General features: G+C 45.9%; 1 protein-coding gene across 1 annotated transcript in view; it reads right to left on the minus strand.

Moving 5' to 3' along the window:
• Window positions 1-26,669, minus strand: part of HIBADH (3-hydroxyisobutyrate dehydrogenase) — a 201,105-nt gene that overhangs the window by 172,178 nt on the left and 2,258 nt on the right. The window contains exon 2 of the mRNA XM_040352920.1: window positions 1,683-1,840. Within this exon, the coding sequence (XP_040208854.1) occupies window positions 1,683-1,840 (158 nt within the window). The remainder of the gene's footprint in view (window positions 1-1,682; window positions 1,841-26,669) is intronic.

Below are 26,669 nucleotides of genomic sequence, written 5' to 3' on the forward strand. Positions count from 1 at the left end.
TATAATCTACTGATCACAGGTACAATATTTTGCAAGCCCCTAATGAAAACATAATAAATGTCATGTTTTTTTTTTGCAAAAACCATGTACATTTATTATCTCTTCCCAAAAGGAGAGCATCATAGTCTTATTCATACCATTTAATATGTGGCCGTAAAGCAAGACACTGTTCCAGCACAGTAGTGCTCCAATAACATTACATTACATACCCTCCAGATCATTAAAGCGGTAGTTCACCCTCACTGACATGATTTTTCCATCGAGACAGGCATTGTAGCGCGAGCTACAGTATGCCTGTCCCGATTTTTTTACCCCCGTACTCACTGTGTACTCGTACATTAAAGATTTCGGCTCCCGCGGGGAATGGGCGTGCCTATGGAGAGGGAGGATGATTGACGGCCGGCCCTGGCACGTCACTCTCCCCGAAGACAGCCGGAGTAGGTCTCGGCTCTTCACGGCGCCTGCGCACAGGCTATGCGCAGGCGCCGTGAAGAGCCAAGCCTATTTCGGCTATTTCCGGAGAAGCATGACGCGCCAGACCCGGCCGTCAATCATCCTCCGTCTCCATAGGCACGCCCATTCCCTGAGGGGAGTCGGTATCTTCGATGTACGAGTACAAGGTGAGTACGGGGATAAAAAAAAAAAAATCGGGACAGGCATACTGTAGCTCGCGCTACAATGCCTGATTTTATGGTAGAAGAAAAAAAACATTTTTTTTTTTTGCGTTTATAGGGTGAACCCCCGCTTTAAAGGTTTACCAAGTTCTCCTGGACAGGTTTTACTTTATCTAAAGGTAGTCCCATACGTCAGTCAGCATTTAATATATATTAAAAAAATAATAATAATAATAATAAATCAGTAAAACCTTGGTTTGCGAGCATAATTCGTTCCAGAAACGTGCTTGTAATCCAAAGCACTTGGTATATCAAATCATTTTTTTTTTTTTCACAAGAAAAGCATTTTTTTTTTTTACAGGGTATAAAAGAGAAGAGAGGCACCTCTAAGTGTAGCAATAAGTTGCTAAAATGTTGTACCTTCATTACATGCAACCATATTGCTACACTTAGAGGCTCCTCTCTTTTTTATACTCAGTTGTGACATGACGCTACTTGTATATCAAGACATCGCTTGTATATCAAGGCAAAATTTATTAAAACATTTTACTTGTCTTGCAAAACGCTCTCAAACCAAGGTTTTAATATATATATATATATATATATATATATATATATATATATATATATATATATATATATATATATATATATATATATATATATATATATACACATATACATACACATATACATATATACACACACACACACACACATTTACACACATTTTTTTTGTGTTTTTTTTTTTTTATTGTCCATTTCGGTGCATCCTGAATTTTCAGTTTCAGCCCAAAATTTTCATTTTGGTGCACCACTAGTGTGTGTGTGTGTGTGTGTGTGTATGTATGTGTATGTATGTATGTATATGTGTATGTGTATGTGTATGTGTATGTGTATGTGTATGTGTATGTATGTATGTATATATATATATATATATATATATATATATATATATATATATATATATATATATATATATATATATATATATATATATAAAACATTACATCTTTTCCTAATTAGTATTTTATGTTTAAAGAAAATAATAGCATGTAAGACGCATACCTGGGCACCAGTATCTTGAAATTCTTTACAGGCCTCTGGAAAAACGTCATACGCAACAACAGGATACCCATGTTTCACAAGATTTTTTGCCATTGGATTTCCCATATTTCCAAGTCCTATGAACCCAATAGGTGTTTTGGAGGCCATTGACCTGCAAACTAAAAGAAAAATAAATAAATGAACTGCACACAAATGAAAATACTATACCTCACAAATGAGTTGATATCTTGATCATGAAAGACATGCTTTAGGCTGGGTTCACATCTGTGCAAATTGGATGCAGTTTTCTCCACATACAATTCGCAGAGCAGGAGATTGTGACCGATTCACACATCTCCGCAGTGGCTCCAGTGCAATTTGCACAGTAGCCCTGTGCATCTTTTGGTTAATTTCAGGTACGAAATAAGGCAAAAATCCAGGCTGTACAAGACCTGAAACGGTGAATGGAGACGCACCGGACCCCTGCAGTGAGCCACTGCGTGTCATAGTATGAACCCAGCCTTAGTGAAAAAGAGTGTTTGTGGAATAGAGGAGGACAGGAAATATGGATATTTGTTATATGGCTGGTTAAAATTGCTTTAGTCATGTTCAGTCCATCACCCCATTTCACATAATAGCACCGCACCGCACCGCACCAGGGTATCACCCCCCCCCCCCCCCCCCACACTAATCAAAACTGCCAATTCTTCAAGAGGAGCAAAGGATGAGTCCTCAAAGCAGAACTTCCCATTTTAACCCCCAAAAAATGTGCTTGATTTCCTTTAAAAGCGTAACTTCAGGTTTACACCCCCTGGATTATTATTTAAAAAAAAAAAATTATTATACATACCTTTTTCTTGAAGTCGTTTTCCCAGTCCAGTGACATAAGTGGAGCCTTCTCTTCTTTTGGTGGCAGAGGGGCAGGCATTGGGCTACGCCAACATGAATTATTGGGAGCCCAGCCTTATTATTCTAAATAGGAAACCTTAATTTTGTTTTCAAATATTAAAGATTCTAACTACCTGCAAGAATGAGTCCTTACATTTAAAAGAGTACCTGTCATTTCAGATCCATCATGGCAGCACCTGTTAGCAGGCATCCACTTACCTGCTGCCACCACGTTTTGTCACTGCTGCATCGCCAGCCGTTCCATTAAAGTGAATGGGACTGTCTGTGAGTCAGCAGAGAGTCAGAGGAGGAGCCAGTGCGGGACAGAAATTACAGTTGCCCTTTAAAAATTATGATTTTTTAAAATCAAGTTGATTTAAATCAAGCCTTTTTACTAGCGATTTAAAATCGACTTGATTCAAATCAAAGCCACCCTGGCCTCAGGCAACACAAAGGTGAAAAAAAATCCTCCTAGTTGTACCCATTACCAGCCATTTGCACATCCCTGCAAAAAAAAAAACGTAGAAATGAAAGCGATTTCTCCACAGACTCGCAAAGCAGGGGTTGGGGAGCTACCATACAAGAGCTCTGAGAGCCGATTTGAGAGAAGGGATGACACACCCTCCCCCCCCCCTTTCACACAGGAACAGAGCCAAGGCTGTCAATCACAGGTTATGTGCTGGAGCTCCCTCCCCGTCACCTTTTTAGCTCTTGGTGTCAGAAGTGACTCATGCTGATAACAGAGGAACAAGAAAAATGACACTTAGTGCTTTGGAGAGGGACAAGTAAACACTATGGAAATATGCACTTTTTTTAGATCTTGTCTGAGGTTTAAGCAAAAGGCTTCAGTAAAAAGGACCTCAAGTCCATGTTTTTCTACATGCCTAAAGTTAAGTAATTCAAATACCATAAACACAAATATGACCTGTCAATTTAATTCACATGTCTCACATCAAAACAGAGCTAAAGAGGAGAAAAGAATGTGCGACTGTAAAAGGCAAACGTCTTCAGGGCTACGTGTCTTGTACAGAGTTTGTGTACAAAGGTGAGAGATGAACATGCAAAAACCTAAAACGTTTCCATAAAGCATAAACATTAACAGAAACATATGGACATGCTTCTAAAGTGCATGTAAATAATAATAAATGCTTCTATTTAGTCTGTTAAATAGACTAATAACGACATGGTGTTTTGTCTGTCCGATTAGCACACAAAGTTGTTGATCCTGCCAGAAATCTTGTAAGGATAAGCTGAGTTTTGTGCCAAAACCAAGGGAAAAGAATAGGACAGGAGGCTGGTGGCCCAATCAGCTGCAGCGGTGGAATTTTCCTCTCCGCCCCACATGACAAAAGGGGCAGGGATGCTGGAGATGAAACCAACCAAATATGGCCACATGGCGTTAGAAAGGCACTGGACACGGATTTTCACAGGTTATCAAAAAGTGGACAAAGTGATTACTTGAGCCCAAATGGCCTGCCCCCCCCCCCCCCAAGACTGGGCATCCCCCTTGAGAAGATATCCATCAAAGTTGAAAAATCCAACTGTAATAGGTCAAAATAAAGAGATTTTTAATACAGCTTACCTGTAAAATCTTTTTCTTGGAGTACATCACGGGACACAGAGCGGCATTCATTACTATATGGGTTATATGGAGTACCTTCAGGTGTAGACACTGGCAATCTCAAACAGGAAATGCCCCTCCCTATATAACCCCCTCCCATAGGAGGAGTACCTCAGTTTTGTAGCAAGCAGTATGCCTCCCAAAATGGTCCTCAAAAAAGAGGGGTGGGAGCTCTGTGTCCCGTGATGTACTCCAAGAAAAAGATTTTACAGGTAAGCTGTATTAAAAATCTCTTTTTCTTTATCGTACATCACGGGACACAGAGCGGCATTCATTACTATATGGGATGTCCCAAAGCAATGCTTACAATGAGGGGAGGGAGAACATCTCCAAGACAAAAGGATTTAATTTAGAGATATACTCAAATCATAATAAATCCAACTTAGTTGAGAAAAATAAAATTTTTAAATTTAACTCGAACAAGAGGAGCCCCCGGAATCCGAGGGTCTCAAACTGCAGCCTGCAGCACTGCCTGCCCGAAGGCAGTATCAGTATTCCTTCTTACGTCCAACTTGTAGAATTTTGTAAACGTGTGGACAGAAGACCAGGTTGCCGCCTTGCAAACTTGAGCCATAGAGATCTGGTGGTGTGCTGCCCAGGAGGCGCCCATGGCTCTAGTAGAATGAGCCTTTAATGATACTGGAGGAGGCAACCCTTTCAAGCCGTAGGCCTGAGTGATTAATTGCTTAATCCACCTAGAAATGGTGGACTTTGCAGCTGCCTGCCCCTTCTTGGGCCCATCCGGTAGAATGAACAGCACATCTGTCTTCCGGATCTTCTTTGTAGCTTTAAGATAGGCCTTCATGGCCCTGACAATATCCAAGGTATGCAGCAACCCTTCCTTTCTGGAAGTAGGTTTAGGGAAGAAGGATGGTAATACCAAATCCTGGTTCAAATGAAAACTGGATATGACCTTCGGAAGGAAGGAAGGATGAGGGCGGAGAACGACCCTGTCCTTATGAAAAACAAGATATGGTTCCTTACAGGATAAGGCTGCCAGCTCCGAAACTCTTCTTGCGGAAACTATGGCAACCAAAAATACTAACTTCCTTGTCAGTAGAACCAAAGGAATATCAGCCAACGGCTCAAACGGTTGTTTCTGTAAACTTGACAGAACAAGATTTAAATCCCACGGACAAAGCGGGGATTTAACTGGAGGTCTAATACGTAAGACCCCTTGAAGGAAGGTCTTAACCAGCGAGTGGGTGGCCAGCGGCCGCTGAAACCACACTGACAGAGCAGAAATCTGTCCTTTGATTGTGCTTAATGCCAATCCTTTATCCACTCCTAGCTGGAGAAAACTTAATACTCTATCGATGGTAAATTTGCGAGAAAGCCATCGCTTGGACTCACACCAGCCTACATAGGCCTTCCAGACCCTGTAATAAATCACCCTAGAGACCGGTTTCCTGGCTCTGATTAGGGTAGAGATTACTTTCTGAGACAGACCTCTACCCCTGAGAATCAGGGATTCAGCTTCCAGGCCGTCAAATTTAGATGCCGTAAGGCAGGGTGGAGGATCGGACCTTGCGATAGCAGGTCTGGCCGTAGAGGAAGAGTCCAAGGGTCTCCCACTACCATCCTTAAGATTAGTGAGTACCATGCCCTTCTGGGCCATGCTGGAGCTACCAGGATGACTGGTATGTGCTCCAACCGGATCCTGCGCAGCAGGCGGGGTAGTAACTGGAGCGGGGGAAACGCATAAAGAAGTTTGAACTGATGCCAAGGGCAAACCAACGCATCGGTTCCGCAGGCCATCGGATCCCTTGAGCGGGACATGAACCTGTCTAGTTTCTTGTTGAGTCTCGATGCCATGATATCCACGTCCGGCACTCCCCATCTTTGGCAGAGTGCTTGAAAGACTAGTGGATGCAGAGACCATTCCCCCGGCCATAGAGTCTGGCGGCTTAAGAAGTCCGCCTGAAAGTTGTCCACTCCTGGAATGAATATTGCCGATATGCAGGGCACATGAGCCTCTGCCCATAGAAGAATCAAGCTCACCTCTCTCTGAGCGGCTTGACTCCTGGTTCCCCCTTGGTGATTTATGTGTGCCACGGCCGTGGCATTGTCTGATTGAATTCTCACCGGGAACCCCTGCAATTTTGACGTCCAAGCCCTGAGGGCTAGTCGAGCAGCTCTGAGCTCCAAGATGTTGATGGGCAACTGCTTCTCTGGCTTTGCCCAAGTACCTTGGCGAGTGCAACCATCCAAAATTGCTCCCCAGCCCGTCAGGCTGGCGTCTGTGGTCACTATCTTCCAAGCCACTGGGCTGAAAGACCTCCCCTTCAGTAGATTCTGAGGGTCTAACCACCAACACAGACTTTGTCGGACTCTTGATGAGAGCGGCAACGGGATATCCAAGGCCTGTGGCCTTCTGCTCCATGCTGACAGGATGGCTGCCTGTAGGATGCGAGTGTGGCTCTGGGCGTATGGTACCGCCTCGAATGTGGCCACCATCTTGCCTAGTAACCTCATACATAGGCGAATAGTCGGTTCTTTCTTGCTTAGAACCAGTAGGATTAATTCCTTGATGGCTTTTACCTTCCTCAGAGGTAGGAACACTCCTTGTTGTTCTGTGTCTAATCTCATGCCGAGATATTCCAACTGCTTTGTGGGCTGGAAAGCTGACTTTTCTCGATTTAGGACCCAGCCGAACCTCTCGAGGTATTGGACCGTGAGGGCCACTGCTCGCTCCAAGCCGGGAGACGAGTGATCTATGACTAGGAGGTCGTCCAGGTATGCTAGGATCGTGACCCCTTGGATCCTTAGTTTGGCTAGGATTGGAGCTAGGACCTTCGTGAACACCCGGGGGGCCGTAGCCAACCCGAAGGGAAGCGCCACGAATTGGAAGTGACGCGAAGCCACCATGAAGCGTAGATATCTTTGATGTGGCTGATAAATTGGAACATGAAGGTAGGCATCCTTTATGTCTATGGACGCCATGAAGTCGTCCTTCTGGAGTGTGGCAGCTGCTGACCGCACGGATTCCATCCGAAATGAGCGGATCTTTAGATATGCATTTACCATCTTTAGGTCCAAAATTGGCCTGACATCTCCATTGGATTTTGGGATGATGAATAGGTTGGAGTAGAAACCCAGCCCCTGTTCCAGGACTGGTACCTCTACTATTACTTCCTGGGAAAGTAGATGATCTAATGCCGATCTTAATGCGGCTCCCTTTTCCGGATCGTTTGGAATCCTCGACTTCTGGAAATGAGGAGGAGGAAACCTTAGGAAATCTAATTTGTAGCCTGTGGCCACGGAAGACCGTACCCACTCGTCGGGAATGCTGGCTTCCCAAATCTCTGAAAAGAGTCGCAGCCTTCCCCCCACCTTCGTGGGTGGGGGCGCCCCTTCATAAGGTTGGCTTGGGGGCTGGTTTTGCTGGTTTGCGAAACCACTGCCTTTTGCCTCTAACAGCCTGTCCTTGTGATCTGCTGTTGAAGCCGAAGTTTGCTTTTGCAGGAGGCCGTCGATACTGCTTGGCATTAGAGGGCCCCTGCCCAGGGGAATACTGTCGTTTAAACGCAGGTCCCTGAACCTTCTTCTTAGTTGGCAAGAGAGTACTCTTGCCGTTTGAAATGGTCTGAATGTATTTATCTAGGTCTTCTCCGAAGAGTCGTCCTCCATGGAAGGGGAACCCTACCAGGAGCTTCTTGCATGGGGGCTCAGCCTCCCAGCTTTTTAACCATAAGAGTCTTCTCATATGGATAAGGGATAACGATAAACGTGACGCTTGCTGGATAGAATCCTTGATTGCGTCTACCGTAAAACATATGGCCTTAGGGACATCCGAAAATTTTTCTGCCTGCTGGGCCGGAATAAGTTTAAGCATCTGCTTAAATTGATCCGATAATGCTTGAGCGACCCCAATCGCAGCCACAGCTGGCTGTACTACTGCCCCTGCAGTAGTGAAGGAGTTCTTAAGTAGTGCTTCCAAGCGCTTATCAACTGGATCCTTGAACACCTGTATGTTTTCTACAGGGCATGTTAACGATCTGTTAACACATGAGATGGCTGCGTCCACTGCAGGAGTAGCCCATCTTTTGGAAAAATTTTCTTCCATAGGATATAGGACAGAGAACCTTTTAGGTGGTAAGAAGATCTTATCTGGCTTGTTCCAATCTTGGAACAAAATTCCCTCTAATAGAGGATGGATCGGAAACACAGCATTGCTTTGAGGCGCCCTCAGTGAGCCCAAAGCTGAAACCGTCGATACCTGGAGATCTGGTACTGGCAAGTTGAATGTCCTATGGACCAAGTCCGACAATCCTTGAATCCACCAGCTCTCCCTCAGGGAGACTGCCCCAGACTCCTCTGTATCCGGGTCTTCGATCCCTGAACCTACTTGGTCCGTGTCCAAGAGGTCGTCCAATTCCCCTGAGGAAAGGACCTCCTCTTCTGAGGGTCCGCGCTCGGGCGACGGAGATCTATTCCGCTTACTGCCCCGCATAGCTGCGGATATCATTTTTCCCATGCTTTTCTGCATCTCTTTTAAAGAGGTGAGTAATACCTCCTCCGTGACCATCTTAGGGTTGGACTGACCCGCGTCAGCTCCAGCCCCAGATCCCGATGGCCCCAAGGCTCCCTGTAGGGAAAACAGCGGCATACCATGGTACAATACCGAGGTACACCTGCTACCTATTGGTATTTGGAACTATAAAAGTTAATTGTCCAAACACCTGTTTGGGGGATAAAAAAAAAAAATGCTTCCTCTCCCCTAGATGACTTTTTTTTTTTTTTTTTTTTTTTTTCGTTTTTGTTTCAAATCCAGGAAAGAAAAAACATTCTGTCCCCCTGAGTAGTATTGCAAAGAAAAACTATGAGATGGAAAAGAAACAGCCTATTTCTAGGCTTGACAAAACAGTCCTCTGAAGACTGCAATATCCTTTCTGGCCACTGTGTGTCCTCGGCGCCCCGTGCTGCCGCTCTGGTCTTTCTCCTCAGTTCCAAAGTATTGATGGAACAAACAAGGAAGGGCCGCCCCTTCCTTTAAGCCACTGACCCGCCCTTCCCCCCCAGCAACCTCAAACAGGAAATGCCCCTCCCGACAGGGGGAGGGGAGGGGGGGGGGGATTTTGGGAGGAAGGGACCTCTCTGTTCCAGCAAACTGCAGCCTGCAGCCTGGAACCATGAGGAGGTCAGCGTTTTGCCTGCTTGCAGGCTCTGAGGAGGAAGACTGAATGGAGCATCGCCTGGAGGCCTGCAGGTAAGCAAAGCTCTCTGACACACACATATATTTTTATATAACACAGGCCCCACTCAATGCTTTTCCAACACTACAAGGGAGGTCACATCTTATGGGGAATAATACATAGAGAGCCATCCTATCTTTATGATATGTGACTAGTTTGCCAGATGCAGTGCATAACTTTAGGCATGTCCCCTGTGACCCCCCAGAAAAAAACCTGCTAAGAACCAAGTTCCGCAAGTTTTCCCCTCACTTACCTGCTCCATGCCGCAGGACTTTGCCAAGCAAGAGGCCCAATCTTCCCCCATCTCCGTGGGGATGTCTAGACCTTCAGGCCCTGGGTTCCTATGAAGGATCCACTGTCCTGGGCCCATATAGCACCCTGGCAACAGAAAACTTTAGGTACCCAAAGGTTTCTAAGTTCTGGGCCCAGGGTCCAGCTCTCTAAAAAGAAAAGCATTATGGGCTATACCCCAAGGGTTTGGGGTCCGGTTACTGACCACTTTAGCGCTGAGGCTTTTTTGGACAGAACCGGTAGCTCACCTAATCCCAAGGATGCGGAGGCAAGCTAAACCATGACTAACACCTAAGACACTGGCGTAAAAACTGAGGTACTCCTCCTATGGGAGGGGGTTATATAGGGAGGGGCATTTCCTGTTTGAGATTGCCAGTGTCTACACCTGAAGGTACTCCATATAACCCATATAGTAATGAATGCCGCTCTGTGTCCCGTGATGTACGATAAAGAAATATATTGTTCAGTTGGTTACAACATACAAGGCAAAAAGACAGCCAACATTTCTCGGGGGCCACAATCCCCTTCACCGGGGCTGGGTGAAATGGTAGAATGTTAAATGGACTCCAAAGTACTTCTAAGCAGACTGATCAGGCAGAGGATGTTCCAAGCAGTCATTGTTCATGTGCACAGTAGAAATAGCCATTTCACCCACCAACATGAATGTCAGTGGCTGCAATAATAACCCCACAGTGCTGTCAGTGGCATCACTCTTTCCCTCCCCCCCACATTGGTGGTTAGTGGAAGTGCTATACATATATACACACTAGTGGCAGTGCTATTTAAAGCGAAGCTCCAGGCTCCTTCAGAATAAAATAAAAAATTTAGTCAGCAGCTACACTTACCTGTCCATGAATCCAGAGGCGTCTTCACCCGAGCCAATTTTTAAATTGTCTCAGGTGCTGCTGCCACCATCTCATCGAATGGAAACCAGCAGTGAAGCCTTGTGGCTTCACAGCTGGTTCCCTACTGCACAAACGCTATGCGCAGCTGGAATTGGGAGCGGGTACTTGTCAAAACCAGGAACCCCGCTTCCCCCCAAAAGGTGCCAAAATTTGGCAGTGGGGGGGGGGGAGCGAGAGGGGAGGCAAATAAGTGGAGCTCCACTAACTTCTCCAACATCACCACCCCCCTCCACCCATTGGTTGCCTGTATCAGTATTTCTTAATCCCACCCTTTCCCTGCATCGCTAATCAGTAGTAGTACATTCAGAGAGTGTTCCAGAACCTGGCATTCTGCTGCCCAACAAATAGTGGGTGGACTGCGTGTTGGGCACCCCTGCTTCAGAGTATTCCCCTTCTGCTGCCCGACACAAAGTGGGTGGTTTCCAGCAGTTTAGTACGAATTCAAGTAAGAATTTGTACCTGAACCGGTGAACAAAACGGAACCAGCTTTGGGATTGCAAACCGGACATGTGTAAACCTAGCCTTATAGAAAAAGAAATAAAAAAAATGCATGTGTGATTCGATCTATATTTTTTTTAGGTTTGTGACACAATGGGGTCGATTTACTAAAACTGAAAGTTCAAAATCTGGTGCAGCTGTGCATGGTAGCCAATCAGCTTCTAACTTCAGCTTGTTCAATTAAGCCGACAAAATAAAAAAAAATAAAAACCTGGAAAACGATTGGCTTCTACACAGAGCTCTAACAGATTTTGCACTCTCTGGTTTTAATAAAACAAGCTAATCTCTTTAATAAAACTAAAATGAATGACCAACCATACAAAATTAAAAAAAAAAAAAAAAAAAAAAAAGTTTTCACTGAAATACTATCTTCAATCCAGAGCTGTAATTCTTCTCTGCAACTACATGGTGCTCCTCAAGCCGCTACCTCTAGGCCCAGCAGCCAGCCGACCCATGCAGCCCGAGCACTCAGTGTAGCACTGACCACCATCATTGCTGGAGGAGAAGAGGAAGACCTTTGGAAAAAGATATACGGTACATTTTTATTTCTAAAGTTTGTTGTGTTTTTTTTTTATTGCGGAACTGATGTGTCCTGAAAATGAAAAGCCTGATGGATATAATCCTTAAAATTAAACACTTCTTCTTTTGCAGAGAACTGTTTTTAGGATATTTTTGGCCAATGATGGGGTTATTTTATTACATTTTTTCATACTTCTCTATTAAATAAAGACGGTCTATTATAGTCTAGTCTCTAGATCAGTGGTTCTCAACCTGGGTGTCGGGACACCCTTGGGGGTCAAATGATGATTTGCCAGGGGTCACCAAATCCTAGGCTGTCCCTGAAATCTGCACCACTCTCCCAGCCTTTTTGCGGCCACCCAGCAGGGCTGTCCCTGGAGCTTGTGGCCACCCAGCTGGGCTGTTTCTGGAGCCCTCAGCCGCCCACTCAGTCTCTTTGTAGGCGCCCATTCAATTCATGGCATGGCTGGGGGGAGAAGACTAGAGGCCAGCTGACTGGTGAGGAATGTGAAGTGGGAGGGGCTGGAGGAGACCCTTTCTCCTGATTTCGGCATAGGTGTCACTGCTACGAGACACCACAAAGTCGGAGACACAGTAACACTACCTGCGATTATTGTTGCCATTAAAAAGGACTCAGGGAGCGCTAAATGTCCGTGGGTTAGAGGCGCAAATTACTTGTCTTGCCTTGGGTGCTGACAACCCACGCTACGAAAATAATTTCACTGTTAGGGGTCCCCACAACTTGGGAAACTTTATCAAGGGGTCACGGCACTAGAAAGGTTGAGAACCACTTCTCTAGATGAAGATTAGACCACATTTAAAAAAGCCATATATATTGATATCTCTGTGTCCCCGATAATATGTTGTTGTGTTTGTAGCGCATTGGAAATTGTATGTGTGTTTTTTGTGTTTGTTTTTAAAAAAAAAAAAAAGCCATATATATCGAAAAGTTAGGTCATTCCAAATCATTAACATTTTCATGCCACTGTACAGCGAGCTGGCAGAATGCATGTTTAGTGATGTCACTAATGCATTTTAGAATGCATCAGTAATAAGAACATGCATCATCTGAAAGCTTATGCAATTGGCTTTAACTATTTTTTTCAGCTAGGAAAAACATGGTACTGCATTAAATATAATCTGTCATTGGATAAATAGGTAGCCTGCCAATACCGACCTCCATCTGAAAATGCTAGCTGCCCAGAATTTTAAGAGAGGTCATAAATGACGGCTCGCAAATTTCTTTCCAGATAAATTCCCTCAAAATCAATTATTTCTTACCTGCAACCTCATGATGGAAGTGCTATATATCAGTTTGTCTTTTACCGTGAACAGCTGTCATATGCACTCTATTGTTTCTAAATTTCCTGCATGCTTCTCTCTGCTTGGGTCACCTCCCTACTCACTTGACAGTGGTCACATTATGGATTAGTTGCATAGTAAGCAGGAGACTTAGGAAGCTGAGAAGTTTAAAGTAGAAGTAAAAAAAGCCTTAATAAAAGTGAATTTCCCTTCAGATACACTCTTAGGTCCCATCCCACCAGGTGCAGTGGCAGAGGGCTGGGCAATCCCACCCAACACAGTCCAACCTCAAGTAGCAAAATGCCTTGTAATCCATAAGGTCAGTTCACCTCTCCTTGTGATAGTGTGCTGAAAAAAGTCCACCATGCAGAATGTCTTTTCATTGAGACATGATCATCGCATGGCTATGCTGAGGCTTTAGGTCAACCCTGAATAGCAGTGTAGCCACACTATAGAAGGAAGTCTCCCTTATTAAATCTTGAATTTGAACTTCTGGTGGATAACTCACACTCAAGAAATATGCAGCAATTCTTACAGTATTTAAAGTGATACTAGGAGGTACAATAATTTTTTTACATAACAAACATGTCATACTGACCTGCTCTGTGAAATGGTTTTGCACAGAGCACCCCCGAACCTCCTATTCTCAGGTCCCCTGCTGGCGCTCTGGGCTCCTCCTCCCTGCTGAGTGCCCCAATAGTAAGCCGCTTGCTATGGGAGCACTCGTGCATGCTAGCTCCCAAGCCCACAGAACGGGGCTCTGCCCCGTCCCCACTCCCTCCTCACTGGCTGTAATTGAAAATGCTGTGCCTCAGCCCATGAGAGGGAGCTGTTCTCATGTACATCACTGGATTGAGATTTGGCATAGGTAAGTATTAGGGAGGGTCTGCATACAGAAGGTTTTTACCTTCATGCATAGAATACATGAAGGAGAAAAAAAAAAAAAAAAAAAAAAAAAAAAACTTTCAGCCGTTAGAACCACTTTAAGTGTGGCCTACAGATTACCATTTGCCTAAATTGGTTCAGTAGCACTTTAAAGAGACACTTTAATCAGAAATGCTAGTTGCTGCTCCGTTTCCGTCTTCAGTATTTCTGAGTTACTGCCCCAGCGCAGGCATGTGTTCAAGTGTGGTTATCACACCTGACTTGCATATGTTTTCTAGAAACAGAAGAGAGATCCCCTAGTGGACTTTAAAGGCACCACTTGGTGCGGCGACGTGGCAAGTGACATGCCGCAGCTGGTGGCAGGCGACGTGGCAAGTGACATGCCGCAGCTGGTGGCAGGCGACGTGGCAAGTGACATGCCGCAGCTGGTGGCAGGCGACATGACAGGCGACGTGGCAATTGACATTCCATATTTGGTGACAGGCAACGTGGCAGGTGACACGCTCAGGACTCCCACGGATTCTGCATTATGGTGAGTAGAACTATGTCATTTATTACTACAATGTAATAATAGAACGAATGCAGACAAATTTCCCGTGAAAAATCTCTTACCCCCCTGCGTGCTAACCCAAACCCCCGCCCCAGGCCTTGACACAATTTTCATCCACATTAGTTCCATTATTACATTGTAGTAATAACCACGTCACCTGCCACCAGATGCGGAATGTCACTTGCCACGTCACCTGCCACCAGATGCAGAATGACACAATTTTCATCCATGCAGCCAGCCCCCGGTGCCAAAAAGGTTGGGGACCACTGATCTAAAAAGCATTTAGGACACTGGATCAGAATAACCAACACTAGCAATTTTGGAATGAAAGCCCAGCAATGGCAGCCTACATATTTTTTCTTCAAGGGTTTACGTCAATGATCTGAAACACAAAAAAACTCACTCAATAGACAACTCTCCGTCATTAATTTAACCTCCTATCAAGGCGGTCCTGTGAAATACGGGAGGTTTAATACAAAGATCATTTTAGTCTACCTCACTCAGTAAGCACCAAGTTCCATTCATTATACTGTGAAGGGGCAATGGAGGAAAACAAACCTTATGACAGGCAACAAAAACAAAAACCTTGAGTACAAGTGGCGAGTCTGAATTCATAGTCTTATAAGAAAAGGTTAGCCAGCAAATTAGCCAAATTAAAACTTTTCATTTGTTTAGTGGTCCATTTCCCCTCTGATTTGTTGATGTTGTTAATCTGGATTATACTGCGCTACATTAAATTTAACAGATAAATAAAGGTTTAGAGAACAAATGTTCAGCCAAGTGTCTGAATGCAACTAAAAGCATTAAAAGGCTTAAGAAACTGTAAAACTAATTCCACATAATAAGAGATCAATTTGACTACAGATATATATTACAGTTGTCCAGATTGCTTGGCTGCTATTTTTATGCCATTTGAATTTTGCAATTAAAGTCCATTTTCGGGACATGCTTTCAGAGGTCCGCCACCTTCTTGGATTAATTTAAAAAGTAGACCCCAAGAAGAAAGAGAAAAAGAAGAAAGAGAAAAAGAAGAAAGAGAAAAAAGAGAAGAAAGAGAAGAAAGAAGGGGGTAGACCTCTGAAAGCTGTACAGCTCAGGCCAAGAAGGGGGTAGACCTCTGAAAGCTGTACAGCTCAGACCGGGAAGAAGAAGGGGGTAGACCTTTGAAAGCTGTACAGCTCAGACCGGGAAGAAGAAGGGGGTAGACCTCTGAAAGCTGTACAGCTCAGGCCGGGAAGAAGAAGGGGGTAGACCTCTGAAAGCTGTACAGCTCAGGCCGGGAAGAAGAAGGGGGTAGACCTCTGAAAGCTGTACAGCTCAGGCCAAGAAGGGGGTAGACCTCTGAAAGCTGTACAGCTCAGGCCAAGAAGGGGGTAGACCTCTGAAAGCTGTACAGCTCAGGCCAAGAAGGGGGTAGACCTCTGAAAGCTGTATAGCTCAGGCCAAGAAGAGAAGGGGGTAGACCTCTGAAAGCTGTATAGCTCAAACCGGGAAGAGAAGGGGGTAGACCTCTGAAAGCTGTATAGCTCAGACCGAGAAGAGAAGGGGGTAGACCTCTGAAAGCTGTATAGCTCAGACCGAGAAGAGAAGGGGGTAGACCTCTGAAAGCTGTATAGCTCAGGCCAAGAAGGGGGTAGACCTCTGAAAGCTGTATAGCCTTTTTTCTTGGGAGAAAAAAATAAAAATCTAGTAGTCACGTGCAGTACTCATTTGTGTTGTTACAAGTGCACTAATCTGGCCACACTCACCGTTCCAATGCCCTTGAAATACTTTCTAGAAAGGCAAGCAGGGAGCAGTGATCATGTACTGTACTAGATAAAATGGAAAGAATCTACAGAATCTACCATGTAAAGACTTCATCAAGTTATATGATCCCATCATTACTAGAGAAACCAAATAGCATTTAAAGAACATGTCAGACATTTTAAATGCCTCATGTTACAGCAGGCACCACAAGCCTTAGGTGCCAGTTAATCTGTATGCCCTTGTTATCCTGAAACCACTGGGGTCGATTTACTAAAACTGGAGAGGAAAAAAAAAAACTGGTGCAATTGCATATGGTAGCCAATCAGCTTCTAACTTTGGCTTGTTCAAATGAGCTTTGACAAACAAAATTGAATGCAGATTGGTTTCTATGCAGAGCTGCACCAGATTTTGCACTCTGCAGTTTTAGTAAATCAACTCCCATGTGTTACTAAGGAAGTCCATACAGCGGGTGCCGAGATGTTTTAGCCTACCCAATCATTTGTTCCTTCCCAAAGTAGTTAATCAGCCGATTATTAGCAGCACGTAGACTGACTCAATCTGGCAAAAATGGCTGGATCAGGCAATTGTTATCTCACATTTAGGCACAGCTTTAGGCAATAACTTTCCTGGTTTGGGACTAGGCGCTGTCCTCGGAGATAAGCCCCACACACAGTTCCCCTGTCCAAAGAGGACTCTTGGTGGCCAGTAGGGTCTGTTTCAATGGATAGGGGGTTGACAGGTGGGTGGGGCATAGCACCAAAGTCAGAAACAAAACAAAAACCGAAGTTAGGCTTACCGGTAACTCTGTTTTCAAGAGTCTTCCAGGACAGCCCTGTAGATGTAGCTCCTCCCTCCGGGACAGGAAACACAATCACCCCCAATTATAAAAGGCGGTCCTCCAGGTCCTCTCCTCAGTTCATCCAAGAATTCCTGACGGACTCTGAAAAACATAATCTTACCAACATATCGTTAGTACAAACTTCCATTTCCAGTTTAGAATAATATACACCGGGTGGGAAGCCAGGCTGTCCTGGAAGACTCTTGAAAACAGAGTTACCGGTAAGCCTAACTTCGGTTTTACCCTTTCGTCTTCCAGGACAGCCCTGTAGATGATAGACAAGAAACTTACTTATCAGGGTGGGGTTACGGCTTGGAGGACCCTCCTACCAAATGCCTGATCCTTCTCAGACATCAAGTCCAGGCGATAGTGCTTGGCGAAGGTAGTATAACTTGACCACGTTGCCGCCTTGCAAATCTCTTCTGGTGAGGCTCCGCCCCTCTCGGCCCATGAACTCGAAACTGCTCTAGTCGAGTGTGCTTTAACAAATGGGGCTTGTAGGCCCTCTAACTCATAAGCCTTCTCTATTGCCATTCTGATCCATCTGGCAATAGAGGATTTTGATGCCTTATGACCCTTCTTACTACCTGAAAAATTAACAAAAAGGGAATCACTCTTCCTAAACTCTTTGGAAGCTTCTAAGTAAACTAAAAGGCACCTCCTAACATCTAGTAAGTTTTGGGGTGCTCCCTCTGAGTCTGAGGTGGAACAAAAAGAAGGAAGGACAATGTCCTGTGTCCTATGGAACTTGGACACAACTTTAGGAAGAAAACTGGGGTCTGTTTTCAAAATAATCCTATCATCAAAAATCAACAAAAAAGGCTCCAAGATTGAAAGAGCCTGTAGCTCACTCACCCGTCTGGCTGAGGTCACTGCCACCAAGAGGACCGTTTTAAGTGTGACCCATTTCAGGATGGATTCCTCCAGAGGTTCAAAAGGTTTGCCTGAGAGTGCTCTGAGCACCAATGAAAGATCCCAAGAAGGACAGGTCGAGACCCTCACTGGCCTAGATCTTGATAAGGCCTTGAAAAAACTTCTAACGTATGAATTCTGCTGAAGGATTTTGATGCCTTATGACCCTTCTTACTACCTGAAAAATGCAAGAAGACACTCAGGGCTGCTACCTGTACCTTTAGAGTGCTAGGGGAGAGACCCAGATCTACCCCAGCCTGCAAAAAATCCAGAATAGCTGGAATCCCTGGATGATCTAACTCTTGTTCTCTCATCCAGGAACAAAATCTCTTCCAGAATTTGGCATAGATTGCTCTTGTAACTGGCTTTCTGCACTGTAATAGGGTGTTTATTACTTTCTCTGAGAAACCCTCTGCTCTCAATAACTCTTCCTCAGATACCACGCAGTTAGACTCAATCTGTCTATCTGCGGGTGTAGGATTGGACCCTGCGAGATCAGATCCTTCCGGATTGGAAGGGGAAATGGAGGAAAAATGCATAGTTCCTTCAGGATTGCGAACCAAGGCCTCTTTGGCCACCAGGGCGCGATCAAAATCAAGTCTGTCGCCTCCAACCGAAATTTCTGGAGCACTGCTGCTATCATCCTTACTGGGGGGAAGGCGTAGCAAATGTTGAACCTCCAGGGATTGGAAAATGCGTCTATTTTTAAGGCCTGATCTCTGGGATCTATTGAGAAGAACTGGGTTACTTTTCTGTTCCTTTCTGAGGCAAAAAGATCTATTTCCGGAAGACCCCACCTTTGTGTTATCTGAGCAAATACTTCTTCGTTCAGGGACCATTCGTCCTGTTTCACTGGCTGGCGACTTAAGTAATCTGCCAGAGAGTTTTGAGTACCCTTTAGGTGGACTGCTGTCAGTGAAAACAAGTTGGTCTCCGCCCAGGAGAGGATTTTGTTGGATATTTCTTGCAAAGCCGGACTTCTTGTCCCTCCCTGCTTGTTCAGGTACGCAACAGCCGCTGCGTTGTCCGAACGAACTTGCAGGTGATGTCCTACCAACTTTCCCTGAAATGACTCTATGGTTCTTAGAATTGCCAACAGCTCTCTTTGGTTGGAAGAACGACTTGCCTCCGCTGGAGACCATGCTCCCTGGGCTACTGCTTCCCCTAGGTGGGCTCCCCAGCCCCAGGCACTTGCGTCCGTAGTCACTATTACTTCCACCGGGAAGGACCAGTCTAGACCCTTGCTCAGGTTGTGATGTCTTCGCCACCACCACAACTTCCTTTTTACTTTGGCTGAGATTGGAATCAGCGACTCTAAATCTTGATTTTGGCCGCTCCAGAGACGGAGCATAAGTTCCTGTAATGGGCGTTGATGATGTCTTGCCCAAGGAACTGCAGGGAAACAGGATGTCATGAACCCCAGGACTCTCATTACCTCTCTGATTGAAATCCACTGATTGGACTGTAGTTGGGCAACGGCCTGACTTACTTTGGTAACCTTTTCCTCGGGGAGATACATTTTTCTCTTTACCGAAGATATCTTGTACCCCAGGTAAACCACTTCCTGGGATGGCACCAACTGGGATTTGTCCCGGTTGATTATCCACCCGAGTGAGGAGAGATATTCCTGTGCCACCAGTAAATCCTTTCCCAACTGTTGAGCCGATCTGGCTACAAACAGTAGATCGTCCAGATATGGGATCACCGTGATAGCTTGATCTCTGAGAGGGGCAAGAGCTTCTGCCAGAACCTTGGTAAAAATTCTCGGAGACGAGGACAGACCAAAGGGCAGAGCTTGGAACTGGAAGTGTTGAATCCCTAAAGTTGCCCTCACTGCTACCCTGAGAAATTTCTGGTAATCTGGATGTATAGGGATGTGCAGATAAGCATCCCTGAGATCCAGGGTCGCCATGTAACACCCCGGGAACAGACATCTTGCAACTGTAAAGATCGACTCCATCCTGAATCTTTTGTACTTTACAAATCTGTTCAGGGGCCGAAGGTTCAGGATCATCCTGAACTTCCCTGATGGTTTCTTTACTATGAAGACGTGGGAATATACTCCCTGTCCCTGCTCCTCCAGGGGTACCAGAATTAGAACTCTCTGATCCACTAATTCTCCTAGCGACAGCATGAGAGCTTCTGCCTTTGCCTTTTCCCTGGGTGGATGAGTCACCCTGAAGTTCCAGTGAGGCAGTGACGCAAACTCCAGTTTGTATCCGTTCTCTATTAAATTTAGAATGAACGGGCTTGAAGTTGCCTTGGTCCATTGTGGGAGGAACTGCCCCAACCTTCCTCCCACGGGGACACAGGAGTCATTGCGGTTTTGGGGGGGGTTGAGGAGGATTAAACAGGATTCCTCCTCTACCACGCCCTTTGTGGCCTGCCCAATGCTTCTTGGGTTGGCCTTCCTTCTTCTGGGTTTGCCAAAAGTTTGAACCCCTGAAGCCACGAAAAAAACTCTTTCCTTCGGCTTCTTTCTTTTTCTCAGGAAAGGCCTTCTTCCTGTCCTGAGTACGTTCCAAAGCCTCTTGGAGGCCGGGTCCAAAAAGGTGATCTCCTGAAAACGGAAGACCACACAATTTTAACTTTGAGGCGGCATCTCCCGTCCAAGTTTTTAGCCATACTGATCTTCTGGCTGCATTGACCAAGGCTGCTGACCTGGCAGCCAACTTTACTGACTCCTCTGAGGCGTCAGCTAGAAAACCCACTGCCTTGAACAAGAGTGGAAAAGATTTTAAAAGCTCTTGTCTAGAGGTACCGGCCAAGATGTGTGCCTGTAACTGGGTGAGCCAACACTCTAAGTTTCTTGCTACACAAGTAGCCGATAGAGCTGGTTTTAAACTGATCGCAGAGGCGTCCCAAGCTCTTTTCAAAAGTAGGTCCCCCCTTTTGTCCATTGGGTCCCTAAGGGAACCTAGGTCATCAAATGCCAAATCTGTCCTCCTGGAGACCTTGGCTAAAGGGGCATCCAGTCTAGGAACCTTGTTCCAAGGATGAGACACATCTGATTCGAATGGAAACCTACGTTTGAGGCTGCCTGAAAAAAAGGGTCTTCTTTCAGGTTGTTCCCACTCTCGCAGAATCATATCAATCAAAGACTTATGAACCGGAAAAACCTTGGTTCTGGTCGCATTCCCCTGATACATGAGGTCATGCCGTGAGAGCTGAACCTGTTCCTCCTGGATATCCAAAGTGTCATAGATGGCATTCAGGAGATCCCCCACATCATCTAATGATAATTTGTATCTGGCCGCCCTGGAGGAATCCTCCTCTCCCTCTGATTCAGATGCTGAACCTGCCTGAGAGGAAACAACTGATCTGGGAGTTCTGTCTCTAATTTCCTCCTCTTCCTCCTGAATTTGCAAGGAAGGAGTACTAGAGGCCCTAGTTAGGGACGGGGCTGGAGCCTGCATCCTATCAATCAGTCCCTTAAACGACTGAAATGTGGATGCCATCTCATCTTTAAAAGATGATAACATTTGGTTACAAGTGGTTAACGAACTTTCTTTAACCAAGCTATTAAACACAGTCAGGACATAAAGGCTTATCCCAATTAGAACTTAGCTTTGTCCCACACACTGCACATTTCTTCCTAGGAGGCTGGTTCTTATCATGGGCCTTGACCTGTTAAAATAAACAACACAGTTTGACCACATTACAACCAGCTAAACCTTCATTCACCACTGTGACAAGGTTTCCTAGAAGGTGCAAAAGAAAAAACCTCCACCAAACAGGTTCACCACCTAGGGGGGGGGGGGTATCTGGGGTAAAAATCCCCTACCTATCAGAGTAAGCCATGTGCCGTCACCAGGCCTTACCTGAGAGGTACCGGTGCCTGCTGGACCAGGATCGGAAATAGCCGCTGCTGCCTCCATGGTCCTGTGTAATCGTTTTCAGTCTCCCTGAACAAACACCAGCGCCGGGTCCTTCGAGTCTCCTCCGCGCCCTTTTTTGAAGTAGGAACGATACTTCCGGGCGCCCCCTGATGACGCGCTTCCGCCGAGAAAACTCCTTCCTCTCTTTGGAACGCATGGAACCCGCCCCCTCATCGAATACCGGAAGTGGCGCGCCGAATCGATGGCGTCTCTCACCCTCGCAGCCACGCCACCCGGATCACTACAGGGGACGGATCCCACCGTCAACGGGGTCCGACTCTCGCCGAGCTCACGGCGGAGGAGACTCCAGCTACGCTCTCTACCCCTAGGGCCAGAGGAGTGCTGAAGGCTGAGGTAGGTTCTCTCACATCAAAAAACAAACAAATACGTTCCCTGATTGTATCTCCTCCCGTCCGGCAGGAAACACAAAAACTGAGGAGAGGACCTGGAGGACCGCCTTTTATAATTGGGGGTGATTGTGTTTCCTGTCCCGGAGGGAGGAGCTACATCTACAGGGCTGTCCTGGAAGACGAAAGGGTAAACCATGATTACAGGGTAGGCCAAATGGACAGGCTAATAAAGTAATAGCAGGCATTTATTACAGCGATTAAGGAAGATTTTAAACTTTTAGAAGCTTAAAGTTATTAAGAAATTACTTAAGAATAGTAAATCTGTCAAGACAAATATTAGGGCTCTGCCAATCATCTGTTTTTCTAGGTGAAAACAAAAAGGGCTTTCATCCTTATGCATATTTAACAAACTTGTTAAAGAGTAACTCCACTACACACACTTGTCTGTGTCCATGTGCAAAATTAATGTGAATGGAAGTCATTTTATTATCAGTCAGCTGCTACAATTACAGGGTTCTAATGAGGAAAGTGGCTTTAGACACAATTTCCCTTTCAATGTATCTTACCAAAAATTATGGGCCAGATCCACATAGCGAGTATGCCGGCGTATCTACTGATACGCCGGCTTACTTTCAAATACGCCGCGTCGTAACTTTAGTTTGAATCCTCAAACCAAGATACGACGGCTTCTGGGTTCGATCCGACAGGTGTACGCCTTCGGATCGTAGGTGCAATACTTCAGCGCCCGCTGGGTGGAGTTCACGTCGTTTTCCGTGTCGGGTATGCAAATTAGCTTTTTCCGAAGATCCACGAACGTACGCGCGGCCGTCGCATTCTCTTACGTCGTCTCTAGTCGGCTTTTTCCGGCGTATAGTTAAAGCTGCTATTTTGCGGCGTATAGATAGACCTGCCATGTTAAAGTTTGGCCGTCGTTCCCGTGTTGAAATGCAATTATTATTTTTTTGCACAAGTCGTCCATGAATAGGGATGGACGCAAGTCACGTGAAAGTTAAAAAAAATGACGTCGTTGCGACGTCATTTCGTGCAAAGCACGGCGGGAAAATTTGAAACGGAGGATGCGCAGTTCAATCGGCGCGGGGACGCGCTTCATTTAAATGAATCACGCCCCTACCCGCCGATTTGAATTCCGCCGCCAGAAATACACTACGCCGACGTAACTTACGGTGCAAAATCTTCCTGGATTTGACTTAAAGCCAGGTAAGATACAGCGGTGTGGCGCATCTCTGATACGCTGCGCCTATCCAATTATATGTGGATCTGGCCCTATGTTTTTATTGCAGGGGGAAAGGATCCATTAATGGTAATGGGAAGCACCTTTCAGTCGCTTTTTTTGCATGAAAGCGCCTGAAAAGCACCTTGGTGTGAAAGGGGTCCAAGATAACAGATGATATCACAGACCTTTGTGGGTGAACAACAGTCACCAACAGTAGGGCAACTATTTCTATTTTGAATGGTTTCAAGCAAAATGGCTGTAGATCAGTAGACATCTCTCCAAGAATTATGGGGGAAAAGGTAACTTGACATCCTTGAAGGACTCGTACAGAGATGATTTGCAATATAAAGCCTCATACACACGATTGAACTTCCATCGGACAAATCCGTGGATTTTTGTCTGAAGCGCTAGCCATGAACTTGTTCTGCATACGGCCAACATACACAATATTATGTGTTTTTTCAGCTATTTAGCGCCACCCTTTGGGCAACTTCTACGAATGTTGTCTTATGGTTAGCATTGATTCGGAGCATGCGTGTTTGTACTTTGGTTTTTAGTCCGACGGACTTGTATACACACGATCGCATAATCCGACAGAACACATTTGTTGTCGTACAATTTGAGAGCATGATCATCCAACATTTGTTGTCGGACATTCTGACAATTGTCCGATGGAGCGTACAGACGGTCGGATTATCCGACAATACACGTCCATCACACAATTGTTGTCAGAATATTCGATCATGTGTACGGGCCTTTAGAAAAAGCTTAGATTGTGAATGCCATATGGTCACCAGCAGGCCTCAAAATTTCCCCTCGCCTACTCGCATTTTGCGGGTGCAAAATCGTTTCTGGCGAGGAGCTGGGAGTGGGGGGGGGGGGGCGCGGGTCCTGCCAGCATGCGGGGATTGATCGGGAGCCGTTCTCCCATCAATCACCCTGGGGAAGAGAAAAGCCGCGGGATTACATAGCTGATAACCCGCTGTTACAGTTTACTTTACATTGCAGCTCCCTCCGCTCCACTCGCGGTTACACGCAGCCCCGCCTCCTGACCCCGTGCCTGTATCATATAGACAGAACACGTCCCAGCATTGGACTGGCATTCTGTCAATCTCATACAGGCACGGGGTCAGGAGGTGGGGCTGTGTAACCACGCGCAGAGGGAGCTGCAATGTAAAGTAAGCGGAATATCAGCTATGTAATCCCGCTGCTTTTCTCTTCCCTCTTGATCGATGGGAGAACGGCTCCCAATCAATCCCTGCATGCCGGCGGTACCCGCACTCCCCCCCCCCCCACTCCCAGCTCCTCTTCCCCTGGGGCTATCCTCTGCACAGGTGAGCAGAGGCTACAATCGTGGGCACAGTGAGTAAAAGCTGAAATGGTGGGCACAGTGCGTAAAGGCTGCAATGGTGGGCACAGTTTGTAAAGGCTGCAATGGTGGGCAGATGCTGCAATGGTGGGCACAGTGGGCAGAGGCTGCTATGGTGGGAAGAGGTTGCAATTGTGGGCAGAGGCTGCAATGGTGGGCACAGTGGGCAGAGGCTGCAATGGTGGGCACAGTGGACAGAGGCTGCAATGGTGGGCACAGTGGGCAGAGGCTGCAATGGTGGGCACAGTGGGCAGAGGCTGCTATGGTGGGCAGAGGCTGCAATGGTGGGCACAGGTGTGGCTGCACTGATAAAGTTCGCCATAAAACATGCAAGTGTAATTTCATGAGATAATTTGAGGGCGTGTTTAGGGGCAGAATTAGGGGTGGTGCAGGGTAGGGATTGGTTGGGTCAACTGGTGGCGAGTAACCCTTAAGGCCAGGCTAGTAGCACAATTTTGAGCCCTGGTCACCAGCATTGAAAGAGAAAATGATCTCTCTGCCAAGGTGACAGACAGAAATAAAACCATAAAAAGTGTTTTTAAACAAAGTCCACTTATAGAAGAAAAAATGTGACCTTGACCCATGTAAATGGAAACATTATGCGCCAAAGTGCAGCTTGGGACCGCCATTATTCTCAGTACAGTTCTTATTATCACCAATTGCATGCATCTTATTGCACTAATTGAAAATTTTGCAGGAACATTGGCTGCTACAAGTCTAAAGTCGAAACACAGAAGTACAGGACCCTGGAAGAAATTTGACCTTAAGGAGGAGCTTCAGTTAGGGCAAAAAAAAAAATAGAAAATCAGTAGCTTCAAATACTGTAGCTGCTGACTTTTAATAGGACACCTACCTGTCCAGGGATCCAGCGAGCCGACACCCCGAACCGATTCGTCAATCAGCTTCGGGTGCAGGCACCAGCATCTTCACTAAAGCCTTCAGGTTCACAGCCGGTTTCCTACATGCATTCTAAATGGTCCCCTCCTCTTATGGGACCTGTGTGTCCCAGAAGGCAGCGGGAGAGGCACTGCAAATACTCAGATTGCTGCGGCAATCCTACTTGGAAGTGTGAGCGGGCATCTGTCAAAACCAGGTACCCGCAGCCCTCCTCCCCACAAAGCGCTAAATGTGGCGGGGGGAGGTGAAAAAAAGTGGGCTTACCTGTAGGTACTGTGAATATCTACTAAACTTGCACCGTTTAGAAGATATTCAGAGTGCATGCAGCCGGTGACATCACAAAATCACATAGAAACGCTGGAGCTTCAGAGAGCATGCGTGTAAATGGCGGTTCCACTCATGTAGCCAGAGAGGCCGTGTACTCGAAAGGAGGCTGCGGCACAGAACATTTTTCACCCTAATGCATAGAATGCAGGTAAGTATAATGGGCCAGATTCACATATAATTGCGGCGGCGTAACGTATGTCATTTACGTTACACCGCCGCAAGTTTTCAGCGCGAGTGCTTGATTCACAAAGCACTTGCCTGTAAACTTGCGGCGGCGTAGCGTAAATGCGTCCGGCGCAAGCCCGCCTAATTCAAATGGGGCGTATATCATTTAAATTAGGCGCGTTCCCGCGCCGAACGTACTGCGCATGCTCCGTTTTGTAATTTCCCGCCGTGCTTTGCGCAAAATGACGTCGCACCGACGTCATTTTTTGAACGGCGACGTGCGTTACGTCCTTTCCTATTCCCGTACGACTTACGCAAAAAAATTAATTCGACGCGGGAACGACAGCCATACTTTAACATGGCTGGTCTAAATATAAGCCATGAAATAGCAGCCGTAACTTTACGATGGGAAAAGCCAACTAGCGACGACGTAAGAGAATGCGACGAGCGCGCGTAGCTTCGTGGATCGCCGTAAACAGCTAATTAGCATACCCGACACGGAAAACTACGCAAACTCCACCCAACAAAAAAAAAAAAAACATATCTTAGGCTTTTTTTTTTTTTTTGTCTATATGCAATGCATTATATAATACTGCCATTTTCCTGTGGGGTATGGGGGGGTCCTCTTCAAAGTGGAC

The sequence above is a fragment of the Rana temporaria genome, chromosome 5, assembly GCF_905171775.1.
Source record: "Rana temporaria chromosome 5, aRanTem1.1, whole genome shotgun sequence".
Lineage (NCBI taxonomy): Eukaryota > Metazoa > Chordata > Amphibia > Anura > Ranidae > Rana > Rana temporaria.